The 13155-nt window shown below is 62.0% G+C and overlaps 1 protein-coding gene across 2 annotated transcripts; it reads right to left on the reverse strand.

The window, feature by feature from the left end:
• Positions 1-4322: 4322 nt before the first annotated feature.
• Positions 4323-12953, reverse strand: MCOLN1 (mucolipin 1). Of its 2 annotated transcripts, XM_030475482.1 has the most exons (14): positions 12880-12953; positions 12573-12763; positions 11592-11759; positions 11333-11492; positions 11101-11188; positions 10374-10470; positions 8696-8795; positions 8481-8587; positions 8218-8367; positions 7768-7869; positions 7449-7571; positions 6152-6358; positions 5574-5704; positions 4323-5286 (listed from the first exon to the last, which is right to left on the reverse strand). In XM_030475482.1, exons 1-14 carry the CDS (start codon positions 12893-12895, stop codon positions 5250-5252), a joined length of 1677 nt encoding a protein of 558 aa, XP_030331342.1. In that variant the 5' UTR covers positions 12896-12953; the 3' UTR covers positions 4323-5249. The 2 variants fall into 2 exon arrangements, with proteins under 2 accessions (XP_030331342.1, XP_030331343.1); XM_030475483.1 differs by having other exon boundaries at positions 11290-11492; positions 12573-12884.
• Positions 12954-13155: the final 202 nt, after the last annotated feature.

Below are 13155 nucleotides of genomic sequence, written 5' to 3' on the forward strand. Positions count from 1 at the left end.
CCCGAAGCCCCCTAGATCCTTCTCCTGACCCATAGGGCTTGCTCCTGACCCCCGGGCTGGCTCCTGCTCCCCCTGGCTCCCCTTCTCCTGCTCCTCACCGCACGTTCTTGAGCATGAAGAGCACCTCGGAGGGCAGGTGGGAACTGCCCATGTCGAACTCGCTCAGGTCGGCCTCCAGCAGCACCGGCGACGGCTCCTTCATCTGCAGCTTCGGCAGCTCCTTCTGCATGTGCAGGAACCTTGGGGACAAGGAGGTGGCAGCAGCTCACTCTGTGTGTGTCCCCTCGTGTCCCCATCCCCTGGCGCTGGTGGCTCCTCACTTCCTGGCCAGGTTGAACATCCTCAGCCTCCTCTTCATGCGCGGGCGCGAGGCGCTGGAGATGGTCGTGTCCATCAGGGACGACGTGGATTGGGACACCTGCGGTTGGGGACATGGAGGTGGCGCTCGATGGGGACACCATGAAGCCACCACCACCACCACCCCCCTCGTTGTCACCTTAATGTCACCTTGCGCATGATCTTGCGCCCGTAGAAGAGCATCTTGTCCCGCTTGCGGAAGCGGTACCTCGGGGACTCCTGCTCCAGGGCTCCTGGGGACACTGATGGGGACAAGTCAATGGGGACGGTGTCACTCCCCTGTCCCCAAGGCCACCATGGGGGGACACTGATGGGGACAGGTCAATGGGGATGCTGCCACCCCCCATCCCCAAGGCCACCATGGGGGGGACACTGATGGGGACAGGTCAATGGAGATGCTGTCACCCCCCTTGTCCCCAAGGCCACCACAGGGGGACACTGATGGGGACAAGTCAATGGGGACGCTGTCACCCCCCTGTCCCCAAGGCCACCATGGGGGGACACTGATGGGGACAGGTCAATGGGGATGCTGTCACCCCCTTGTCCCCAAGGCCACAATGGGGGGGACACTGATGGGGACAGGTCAATGGGGACACTGTCACCCCCCTGTCCCCAAGGCCACCATGGTGGGGACACTGATGGGGACACGTCAATGGGGACGCTGTCACCCCCCTGTCCCCAAGGCCACCATGAGGGGACACTGATGGGGACAGGTCAATGGGGACGGTGTCACCCCCTTGTCCCCAAGGCCACCATGAGGGGACACTGATGGGGACAGGTCAATGGGGACGTTGTCACCCCCCTGTCCCCAAGGCCACCATGAGGGGACACTGATGGGGACAGGTCAATGGGGACGGTGTCACCCCCCTGTCCCCAAGGCCACCATGAGGGGACACTGATGGGGACAGGTCAATGGGGACGGTGTCACCCCCCTGTCCCCAAGGCCACCATGAGGGGACACTGATGGGGACAGGTCAATGGGGACGGTGTCACCCCCCTGTCCCCAAGGCCACCATGGGGGGGACACTGATGGGGACAGGACAATGGGGACGCTGTCACCCCCCTGTCTCCAAGGCCACCATGGGGGGACACTGATGGGAACAGGTCAATGGGGATGCTGTTACACCCCTGTCCCCAAGGGCACCATGGGGGGGACATTGATGGGGACAGGTCAATGGGGACGCTGCCACCCCCATCCCCAAGGCCACCATGGGGGGGACACTGATGGGGACAGGTCAATGGGGACAGTGCCACCCCCCTGTCCCCAAGGCCACCGTGGGGGGGACACTCACTCTTCAGGCGCAGGCGGCGCAGCAGGACCACGGTGGCCACGGTGATGGCAGCGAAGAAGGTGAAGCCCAGGAAGGCCCCCAGCACCTGCAGAGGGACAGGGGGGTCCCCAAGGTGTCCCCAAGGGCGTGGGGACAAGTGGGGGGGTGACTGGTGGCACTGCCACCATGGTGACATGGAGCCATTGGGGGATAGGACACTGTCCTTTGGGGACATGGGGACACGTTTGGGGCTCTTCAAGGGGTGCTCAACAGCAGTAGGGACCTGCCACCATCCCTTGGGGACACGGTGGTGTCCCTTCCCTGGGTCCTCACCGTGGAGAGCTGCTCCTCAGTATAGAACAGGGACATCGCAGCCATCGCGGACTCGTCCTGCGGGGACATGGGGACACCCTGGTGACACCCCATGGGGGGTGATTGTCACCCCCCGTCCGTGGTGGGGACAGCTCCTACCTCCACCTCCTCCTGCGGCTCCGACTCGCTCTGCCCCATGGCCCCAACCTGCCAAAACAGCCCAAAGCCACCACGTTGGTGACACGGGGACACAGGGTGGCCACCGAGGGACGGTGACACCCAAGTGACATCCCCACATGGGTGAAACCCCACCGAGGGGTGGCTTTGGTTGGGGTTTGCTGTGTGATGGGTGCAATAGGGCCCCCCGAGGGGCTTGGTGACATCAAATGGCCAGGAGGGGACTTTAGTGTCCCCGGTTGGGGACTTCAGTGTCCCCTCCATGGTGGGGACAGGAAGAGGTGGCAAGAACACTGTGGCTCTGTGGAGGCCACCAGCTGCTGTCACCCACCATGGTGTCACCCATCACTGTGTCAACCTGTCCCTGTCACCCATCACTGTGTCACCCTGTCCATGCCACCCATCACAGCGTCACCCATCACCGTGTCACCCTGTCCCTGTCACCCATCATGGTGTCACACTATCACCCATCACGGTGTCACCCATCACTGTGTCACCCTGCCCCTGCCACCCATCACAGTGTCCCCTGTCCCTGTCACCCATCGTGGTATCACACTATCACCCATCACGGTGTCACCCATCACTGTGTCACCCTGTCCCTGTCACCCATCACTGTGTCACCCATCACCGTGTCACCCTGCCCCTGCCATCCATCACAGTGTCCCCTGTCCCTGTCACCCATTGTGGTGTCACACTATCACCCATCACGGTGTCACCCATCACGGTGTCACCCTGCCCCTGTCACCCATCATAGCGTCACCCATCATGGTGTCACCCTGCCCCTGTCACCTGTCATAGTGTCACCCTGTCCCTGTCACCCATCACAGTATCACCCATCACAGTGTCACCCTTTCAGTGTCACCCATCATGGTGTCACCCTGTCCCTGCCACCCATCACAGTATCACCCATCACAGTGTCACCCTGTCCCTGTCACTCATCACCGTGTCACCCTGTCCCTGCCACCCATCATGCTGTCACTCTGTCCCTGTCACCCATCACTGTGTCACCCATCACAGTGTCACCCTGTCCCTGTCACCCGTCATGGTGTCACCCTGTCCCTGCCACCCATCATAGTCTCACCCTGTCACTGTCACCCACCATGGTGTCACCCTGTCAGTGTCACCCATCATAGTCTCACCCTGTCACTGTCATCCATCACGGTGTCACCCATCACCACCCTTAGGTAACAACAACACCCTATAGGTGCCAATTTACCCCCCACATTGCTTCCATTACCCCCCCCATAACCTTCCCCGCTGTTCTACCCCCCCCCCGGGGCAATATTAACACCCCCCCCTTAATACCCTCCCCCCAGCGCACACCCCCCCCCGGTAGTTTTACCCCCCCCATGGCTGCTATTGCCCCATCACCCCCATCTCCTTCTGCCCCCCTTTGCCCCCCATCCACGGCTATAACTGCCCCCCCCGGGGCTAATATTGCCCCCCCCCCCCCTTATTACCTTATCCCCAAGCTCTTATTGCCCCATCCAGGGCAATTGGGGGGATGCTGCCCCCCCCAATATTACCCCGCCGAACTAGTTCTGCCCCCCCCCCCATGTTATTGCCCCCTCCCCAGGCTCATATTGCCCCCCCTGGGCCTGCATTGCCCCCCCCAAACGGCCCCCCGATGGGTCCTGCACCCCCCAACCCCCCCCGGACCCCCCACAAGGCCGGTTCTGCCCCCCCCGGATGTTAATGCCCCCCCCGGCCCCCCCCGGCCCTCACCGGCCGCCGCCTCTCGCCCCGCTCCGGCCCCGGCGCTAACGGAGGTCATGCCCCCTTTAAAGCGGCCCCGCCCCTCGCTGTGACGTCATACGCAGCGCGGCGCGTCGATGCGGCGGCGCCATGATGGGAAGGTCGAAGAAGGGGACAGAGCGCGGTGACTATGGAGGGCGCCATCTTGGGTGTGGCGCACAGGCGTGATGTCATCACAAGGGAAAGGCGCGGGCGGGGTATTGCTGCGGGGGGCGCCATCTTGGGTGTGGCGGGGAGGGGGTGATGTCATCAAAGGCAGACAGTGAGGGGGGCGTGGCGTGGTGCCGGCGCCATGTTGGGAGTGGCAAGGGGTTGGGAGGGGACACACACACAGCACCCATGGCCCCACTGCCCCCCTGTGACCCCCATGGGCACCCCAGGGTGCTGGCACCCAAACCCCCCTCCCACCCCCCAACACAGGGTCCCCACAGCAGCACCCAGAGGCTCCACTCATCTCCCAGGGCGCTTTATTCACCCACCACAGGGGCACCCATTGGGACCCCCCCATGGGGCACGACTCCTCCTGCCCCTGGGACAGCCGGCAAAGTCCAGGCTGAGCCCGGCCACAACTCAGTCCATGGATGAAAGAGGCCTTTGGGACCCAATCAAAGGGTCACAGAGCTCCAGGTTGCTCCCAAAAGCTCTTCCAAAGGAGTTCCAAGGCTCCAGGTTTCCCCCCAAAGCTCTTCCAAAGGAGTTCCAAGGCTCCAGGTTGCCTCCAAAAGCTCTTCCAAGGAGTTCCAAGGCTCCAGGTTGCCTCCAAAAGCTCTTCCAAAGGAGTTCCAAGGCTCCAGGTTGCCTCCAAAAGCTCTTCCAAGGAGTTCCAAGGCTCCAGGTTGCCCCCAAAAGCTCTTCCAAGGAGTTCCAAGGCTCCAGGTTGCTCCCAAAAGCTCTTCCAAGGAGTTCCAAGGCTCCAGGTTGCCTCCAAAAGCTCTTCCAAGGAGTTCCAAGGCTCCAAGTTGCCCCCAAAAGCTCTTCCAAAGGAGTTCCAAGGCTCCAGGCTGCTCGAAAAGCTTTTCCAAAGGAGTTCCAATGCTCCAGATTGCTCCCAAAAGCTCTTCCAAAGGAGTTCCAAGGCTCCAAGTTGCTCCCAAAAGCTCTTCCAAGGAGTTCCAAAGCTCCCAAACCCATCTCCAAAAGGTCCCGGGCCCCACATTGAGCCTCTATGGGGCTGCCCAGCACCCAGGCTTGGGAGCAGCTCCAAATCCATCAGGAATATCGGGGCCACCAGCATCCATTCCGTGTCCCCCCGCCTCTGTCCCCTCTTTGGGGTGTTAAAAGCAGCTATAAAAGAACTTAAAAGCAGAGGGGGACAAAGGGACGTTGTCCCCAGGGTGTCCCCAAGCTGTCCCCATGGTGTCCCCAAGGGGTCCTGCCTCAGTTCACCAGCAGCGCGTTGTCTTGCAGAGGAGCCCTATGGGGAGACCAGGGGGGAACAGGATGGATTTGGGGGGAAATCCACATGGATTTGGGATCCAGGAGCCCAAAGGAAGGGTCCCCCCCACCCTGGGGAGCAACGGGGCGGGGGATGAACCCTGGTGAGACCCACATGGAGGGGTCCCCATGGGTGCAGCGACTCACCGGCACAGAGAGGGGCTGGAGCTTGGGATCCATGTGGGATAAGGAGTGAAAAGAGCCCAAAATCCTCCTCTCCAGGCCCAAATCCATTGGGAAAAGCCCCCCCCCCCAGGCCCCACTCACCGCTCGCAGCAGCAGAAGATGGAGCAGGAGGAGGTGCTGTCACGACGGTACTTGCCCGACTTGGGGCTGTCCTTGCACTGGGCGATGTAGGTGTGGAGCTGGGACACGGGGGGCTCCCCCTCACACTGGTGCTGTGGGGAGGAGGAAGGGATTCCTTAGGGAATGCCGCCAGGGTGGGTGGAAGGAGCTGGATGCATGGGGTGAGCTCAATGGGCTTGGCCCCTTGTGCTGGGCACTGGGGACCTTCTCGCTCTTTACAGGAGGATGGAGCCAGGATGGAGCCGGTCTCTGCTCCCAAGGGATGGGATAAGAGGGAACAAGCCTCAAGCTGCTCCAGGACAGGTTTAGATGGATCTTGGGATGAGTTTATCCACCCAAAGGGTGGTCACATTGGAAGCAGGGCAGTGGTGGAACCACCAGCCTTGAAGTGGTCCCAACCCATGTAACCAAGCCCATGGGGTAGTGGTGGCCTTGGCAGCGCCAGGCAAAGCTCTTTCCCAACCTCCTTGATGCCACGATTCCATGAAGCGAATCCCAACGGATCCTGATGGCTTTGAAGCTCGGCTTCAGCCCCTCACCTTGATGGTCTCGTAGGAGCCGGTGATGAGGGCGATGAAGAGGCTGAGGACCATGTAGATGAAGAGGCTGATGAAGGTATAGAGGTAGACCTGGCTGAAGAGCCACACCAGGTAACTGTTCTGCTGCATCTCGGCGAAGGTCACAAACATGTCGTCTCCATTGAGGAGGGAGAAGAGGCACTCGGACACCATGGAAAGGGACCGGAACTGGGGTGGGAGGTGACAAAAGGGCTTGGAAGTGGCCCCAAAAGCCACTGTGACAGCACCGGGTTGATGCTTTCATATGACCTAATGGGCCACTGTGTCTAATCCCATGGTGACAGCATCCATGGTTTCACTGCCAACCTGTGACCCCCATGGGCACCCTATAGTGACAGCACCCATGGCCCCACTGCCACATTGGGACCCCCATGGTGACAGCACCCATGGCCCCACTGCCTCCCTAGGACGCCCATGGTGACAGCACCCATGGCCCCACTGCCTCCCTGGGACCCCCATGGGCACCCCCTGGGGACAGCACCCATGGCCCCACTGCCTCCTTGGGACCTCCATGGGCACCCCATGGTGACAGCACCCATGGCCCCACTGCCACATTGGGACCCCCAGGGTGACAGCACCCATGGCCCCACTGCCGCCCTGGAACCCCCATGGTGACAGCACCCATGGCCCCACTGCCTCCCTGTGACCCCCACGGTGACAGCACCCATGGCCCCACTGCCACCCTGGGACCCCCATGGGCACCCTATAGTGACAGCACCCATGGCCCCACTGCCACCTCCGTGACCCCCATGGTGACAGCACCCATGGCCCCACTGCCACCCTGTGACCCCCACAGGCAGCCCATGGTGACAGCACCCATGGCCCCACTGCCACCCTGTGACCCCCATGGGCACCCTATAGTGACAGCACCCATGGCCCCACTGCCACACTGTGACCCCCATGGGCACCCTATAGTGACAACACCCATGGCCCCACTGCCAGCTCTGTGACCCCCATGGTGACAGCACCCATGGCCCCACTGCTGCCCTGGGACCCCCATGGTGACAGCACCCATGGCCCCACTGCCACCCTGTCACCCCCATGGGCACCCTATAGTGACAACACCCATGGCCCCACTGCCACATTGGGACCCCCATGGTGACAGCACCCATGACCCCACTGCCACATTGGGACCCCCATGGTGACAGCACCCATGGCCCCACTGCCACCCTATGGACCCCACACTCATCTCCTCCCACACCCAGGCATGGAACCACACGGAGGTGGGCGAAGCCACCCCATGAGCCCAGAGCAGCACCTTGACGTGGTAGGGACCCAGCACGATCCACCCGCAGAAGCAGTAGCCCAGGTAGATGACGGCCACGCAGCAGCAGAACCTGATGACGTTGGGAAGAGCCACCCTCAGCGTGACAATGAGGATCTGGAGCAGGAAAACCAGTTGGGATTGATCCCGGACTTCTGAGGGTGTCATTGGGAGAGGACCCCATAGAGCACCCTGTGGGACCCCAAGGTAGAGCAGGATGGGGCCATACAGCAGCCATAGGGTGAGCCTGAGCTCATCCAAGTGTCATTCCCAGCCTTGGGAATTGTCCCCTCGGCTCCCTGGTGTCACTCACGTTGTACTTCTGGAAGAAGGTGAGGTACCGGATGACCCCGACCCACACGAGCAGCGTGGAGGTGCCCAGCAGGATGCTGCAGACATCGTAGCTGGCGAAGTTCTGCAGGGACAGAGGTGCCACACGCTGTGACACTGTCCCCAGCGCTGTCCCCAAGGCCCTGGCAACCAGCGGCTGGTGACATCCTGGCACCACAAGCCACCACAGGACAGGACCTTGCCTCTGTCCTTTTGCTCCCTGCTTGGACCAGGATCCATCTGTGAATCCCTCAAGAGTGATGTTTGTCCTCAACCCCACCATAAAGCCACCCAGGAGAGCTTCACCCACTGCACTGCCAGCACCCATGGGTGGCCGTTGCCTCCTGCCACGTGGAAATGTCCCCTCCTGGGTGCATGGGGACACCGGGGCCAGCAGTCCCAGCACACACAGGACCTGCAGGACCTCGGGTACCTTGGACTCGATGCCGATCTTCATGATGGTCCCCAGCACGGTGAGGACATCACTGATGACCAGGAGGATGTACCAGCCGTTGAGGAACTCCATCCTGTCCGACAGGCACACGCTCTGGTTGTACCGGCGCTGGAAGAACCTGCTGAACTCCTGCGTGGGGAGGAGAAAGCTTCACCACAGCATTCCCATGGGAAAAGGGCCTCCTCCAGGCCCTGCTCCAGCCATCCCCACGCAGAGGTGGGATGCAGCAGCCCAACACTCACGTGCTGGAGCATCAGGCCCCGGATGATGGAGCGAGCGCAGAGGATGAAGGACAAGGAGCAGACGAGGATGACGATGACATCGAAGAACAGCCTAAAGGAGTTGTCACCTATAAGAGGCAAAGCGGCTCTTCTCAGCACCCAGCAACACCCTACACAGCCTTTTGGCACCCAAAGGGGGGCAGATGCCAGCTCTGGTCCAGCCCTGCGGCTCCCACCTCGGCCGAAGACGCTGGGATCTTTGCACTCCTTGATGTCAGCCCGGTTGTCCAAGTGGATTTTCACCCGGCCACTGTGGGCCTTGTTGTCAAATGTGATCTGGGGACAAGGAGGGAGGTGACAGCTCAGGAAAACCATGGGAATGGGGGCAGGATGGGAACGGGGGCAGGATGGGAATGGGGGAAGGATGGGATTGAGGAAGGATGGGATTGGGGGCAGGATGGGCTCTGGGAGCAGGATGGGATTGGGGGCAGGATGGGATTGGGGGAAGGATAGGATTGGGGCAGGATGGGATTGGGGGCAGGATGTGCTCTAGGAGCAGGATGGGATTGGGGGCAGGATGTGCTCTAGGAGCAGGATGGGATTGGGAGCAGAATGGGATTGGGAGCAGAATGGGATTGGAGGGGCAGGATGGACTCAGGGGGCAGGATGTGCTCTAGGAGCAGGATGGGATTGGGAGCAGAATGGGATTGGGAGCAGAATGGGATTGGGAGCAGAATGGGATTGGAGGGGCAGGATGGACTCGGGGCAGGATGTGCTCTAGGAGCAGGATGGGATTGGGAGCAGAATGGGATTGGGGGCAGGATGGGATTGGGGGCAGGATGGGATTGGGGGCAGGATGGGATTGGGGGGGCAGGATGAGCTCTGGAAGCAGGATGGGATTGAGGGGGCAGGATGAGCTCTGGGAGCAGGATGGGCTCTGGGAGTAGGATGGGCTCTGGGGGCAGGATGGGATCGGGGGGGCAGTATGGACTCTGGGAGCAGGATGGGATTGGGAACAGGATGGGCTCTGGAGGCAGGTTGGGATTGGGAGTAGGATGGGATTGGGGGCAGGATGGGATTGGGGGCAGGATGGGCTCTGGGAGCAGGATGGGATTTGGGGCAGGATGGGCTCTGGGAGCAGGATGGGATTGGGGGCAGGATGGGCTCTGGGAGCAGGATGGGCTCTGGGAGCAGGTTGGGACTGGGAGCAGGATGGGCTCTGGGAGCAGGTTGGGACTGGGAGCAGGATGGGCTCTGGGAGCAGGATGGGATTGGGGGCAGGATGGGACCGGGGGGCAGGATGGGATTGGGAGCAGGATGGGCTCTGGGAGCAGGATGGGCTCTGGGAGCAGGTTGGGACTGGGAGCAGGATGGGCTCTGGGAGCAGGTTGGGACTGGGAGCAGGATGGGCTCTGGGAGCAGGATGGGATTGGGGGCAGGATGGGACCGGGGGGCAGGATGGGATTGGGAGCAGGATGGGATCAGAGGGCAAGATGGGATTGGGGGGCAGGATGGACTCAGGGGGCAGGATGTGCTCTAGAAGCAGGATGGGATTGGGGGCAGGATGGACTCAGGGGGCAGGATGTGCTCTAGGAGCAGGATGGGATTGGGGGCAGGATGGACTCTGGGGGCAGGATGGACTCTGGGGGCAGGATGGGATTGGGGGCAGGATGGACTCTGGGGGCAGGATGGACTCTGGGGGCAGGATGGGATTGGGGGCAGGATGGGATTGGGGGGGCAGGATGGGATTGGGGGGGCAGGATGGGATTGGGGGGGCAGGATGGGATTGGGGGGGGCAGGATGGGATTGGGGGGGCAGGATGCCCAGGAAACCCCCTTGGGCAGCTCCTCACTGCCCAGCTGCGGTCCCTGTGTCCCCAGGGGGATGTCCCCAGCCCGGTGCCACCGCACTCACGGTGATGGTGAAGGTGTAGCAGTCGGGGATCTCGTTGTTGATGATGGTTTGGATGTTGATGGCTTTCAGCTTGAACTGGATGGTGACATTGATGAGCCTGTGGAGGGGACATTGGTTAATCCCCCTCCTGGGGCTTGTACAGGGTGTCTCAGCCCACTTGGACACCCCCAAAACCCCTAAGACATGATGCCAAGAGCCAAACCACCCTCCCAAACCATGATGCCAAGAGTCAAACACCACCAAAGAGCGGTCAACACCTTCCTTGGGGGTGCACGTAGCCCCAGACAAGGTGTCTCCAGCTTCAGAGGAGCAATGGTTGGACTTGATGATGGTTGGACATGATCTTCAAGGTCTTTTCCAACCTTCTTGATTCTCTGCTTCTAAATCCCACCCAACCTGCCCCAATGGGGGTGAATTTTGCTTCCAGGAGGAGTTTGATCCCTCTGGAAGAAGCAGTGCCACAAGTTACACCACATCTGTTGTAGGACAGTTGTGGTGCCTCAGTGTCACCTCTGTGGTTGCCACGGGTGGAACTGGGGCTGGATGCAGTTGCCTTGTACAACCTTGTGTCTCCCTCAAGGGTGGGACTTGTTTCCATCCCACAACTTGGTTGGAAACCAATGGGGGCTATTCCAGCTTCAGCAGGAGGAAATGCCCACGTTGGGATCCCAACTCGAGATGTTGGGATCCCATGGGATGTCCTCAGCACCCAAAGGTGGTGATTTACTTGTGGAACTTGAGGGTGAAGTTCTTGTAGCTGTGGTCCAGCTCTGGAGGAAGAGGCTGTGGGTCGTCAGGGTCCACTCCCAAGCAGTCTACATGGAGGAGAAGCACCTTCAGTGAAGCCCAAAGCCCCCCAAGACCCCCTTGAGGACCTTCTCAAGCCCAAAACGATGACCAAAACCCAACCCATGACCTCGGGGATGAGCCATTCCAGCCTTAATCTCCCCAAAAGCCACCTGTGACAATCTTGGGGTCGATGTTGAAGGTGTCATTGGCCGGGTCGATGCGTCCCTTCCTGTAGTACTGCTGACACAACATGAGGGCCGAGCGGTTGCCCCCGCTCTCCCCTTGCACGTAGGCATAGCGCCCGATGGTCTCGTTGGGAATGGCCAAGTACTGGGAGGAGAAGGAGACACCACAAGGAGCTGGATGTGGTCCTGAGCCACCTCGGTGGCCCCAAGGCACCTCTTGGTGGCCCCAAAACGTGGCTCTCACCTTCTCCACAGCATAGAACATGCGCTCGTAGAGGTCGTGTTGGGTGTAGACGGCATAGGAGTCCTCAGCACCGTCCACGTAGTCCTTCAGGAAGAGGTGCTTGAAGGCGATGGTGTTCTCCTCCTTGAAGGTCACCACCATCTGGTTGCTGAGCCCAAACAGGATGAGCTGAGGGACACAAAAGCCACCAGGATTCAAGCCCTGCCCTAGGCACGGTGACGTCGTGCCCCAAAATGCAGCGGTTTCAGCCCAAAGATGCTCCCAAAATGCCATGGTCACCCCCCAATGGATGAGCATCAGCTGCAGAGGGACACGGGGGTCCCCAAGGGGATGGGGACAAGAGGAGGGTGACCGATGGCACTGCCACCTTGGTGGCATGGAGGCGCTGACAGCACTGGGGACCTGGACACTGTCCCTTGGGGACATGTTTGTGTCTCTTGAGGGTGCTTAATAGCACTGGGGACCAGGGCCACCCTCCCCAGTGCCACCCTCCCCAGCGTCCCCATGTCCCAGAGCCCCCAGTGCCACCCTCCCCGGTGTCCCCATGTCCCAGAGCCCCCAGTGCCCCCCTCCCTGGTGTCCCCATGTCCCAGAGCTCCCAGTGCCACCCTCCCCGGTGTCCCCAGGGCCCCCAGTGCCACCCTCTCCGGTGTCCCCATGTCCCAGTGCCACCTTCCCCAGTGCCCCCAGTGCCCCCCTCCCCGGTGTCCTCATGTCCCAGAGCTCCCAGTGCCACCCTCCCCGGTGTCCCCATGTCCCAGAGCCCCCAGTGCCCCCCTCCCTGGTGTCCCCATGTCCCAGAGCTCCCAGTGCCACCCTCCCCAGTGCCCCCAGAGCCCCCAGTGCCACCCTCCCCAGTGTCCCCAGTGCCCCCAGTGCCCCCCTCCCCGGTGTCCCCATGTCCCAGTGCCCCCAGTGCCCCCCTCCCCGGTGTCCCCATGTCCCAGTGCCCCCCGCCGGTACCCCCATGTCCCGGTGTACCTGCACGGTGACGAGCAGGATCTTGGCCAGCTGCAGCCCCAGCTTCACGGGCCGCCGGCCCCGGGCCCGGTACTTGTCGCAGGGGCTCATGAAGAAGTACTTGAGGCGGCGGCGCAGTTCCTCTTCCTCCGCCACCCCCGGAGGCTCCGCGGTTCCATAGCCGGGCCCGCGGCCCAGCAGCCGCTCGGTCTCTGGGGGGACACGGCGGGTGACCGGCGGGGCCCGGGCCCCGTTCCGGTTCCCCCCGTCCCAGGCCCGGGCCCGGTCCCGGACCCGGTTCCCCCCCCGGGACTCGGGCGCCGCTCACCTGACGGAGCCGCCATGACTCCGCCGCAGCGCGGCTTCAGCCGCCCGTCTCACGTGACCACGGCTCCGCCCGCCCGCCCCTTTGGCCGTAACCACGCCCCCTTGACGGTAACCCCGCCCCTTTGTTGGTGTAGCCACGCCCGCCCCCGAATGTGATTGGCCACCCATCGCCCAGCCCGCTGTGGCCACGCCCACCGGCTGGACGTGGCCACGCCCACCCCTGCGCTGCCTGTGCCGGGCGTGATGTGGGGGGCACATACATGTACAGTGACATGGG

This window comes from Strigops habroptila, unplaced genomic scaffold (genome assembly GCF_004027225.2).
Source record: "Strigops habroptila isolate Jane unplaced genomic scaffold, bStrHab1.2.pri NW_022045640.1_ctg1, whole genome shotgun sequence".
Taxonomy (NCBI): Eukaryota; Metazoa; Chordata; class Aves; order Psittaciformes; family Psittacidae; genus Strigops; species Strigops habroptila.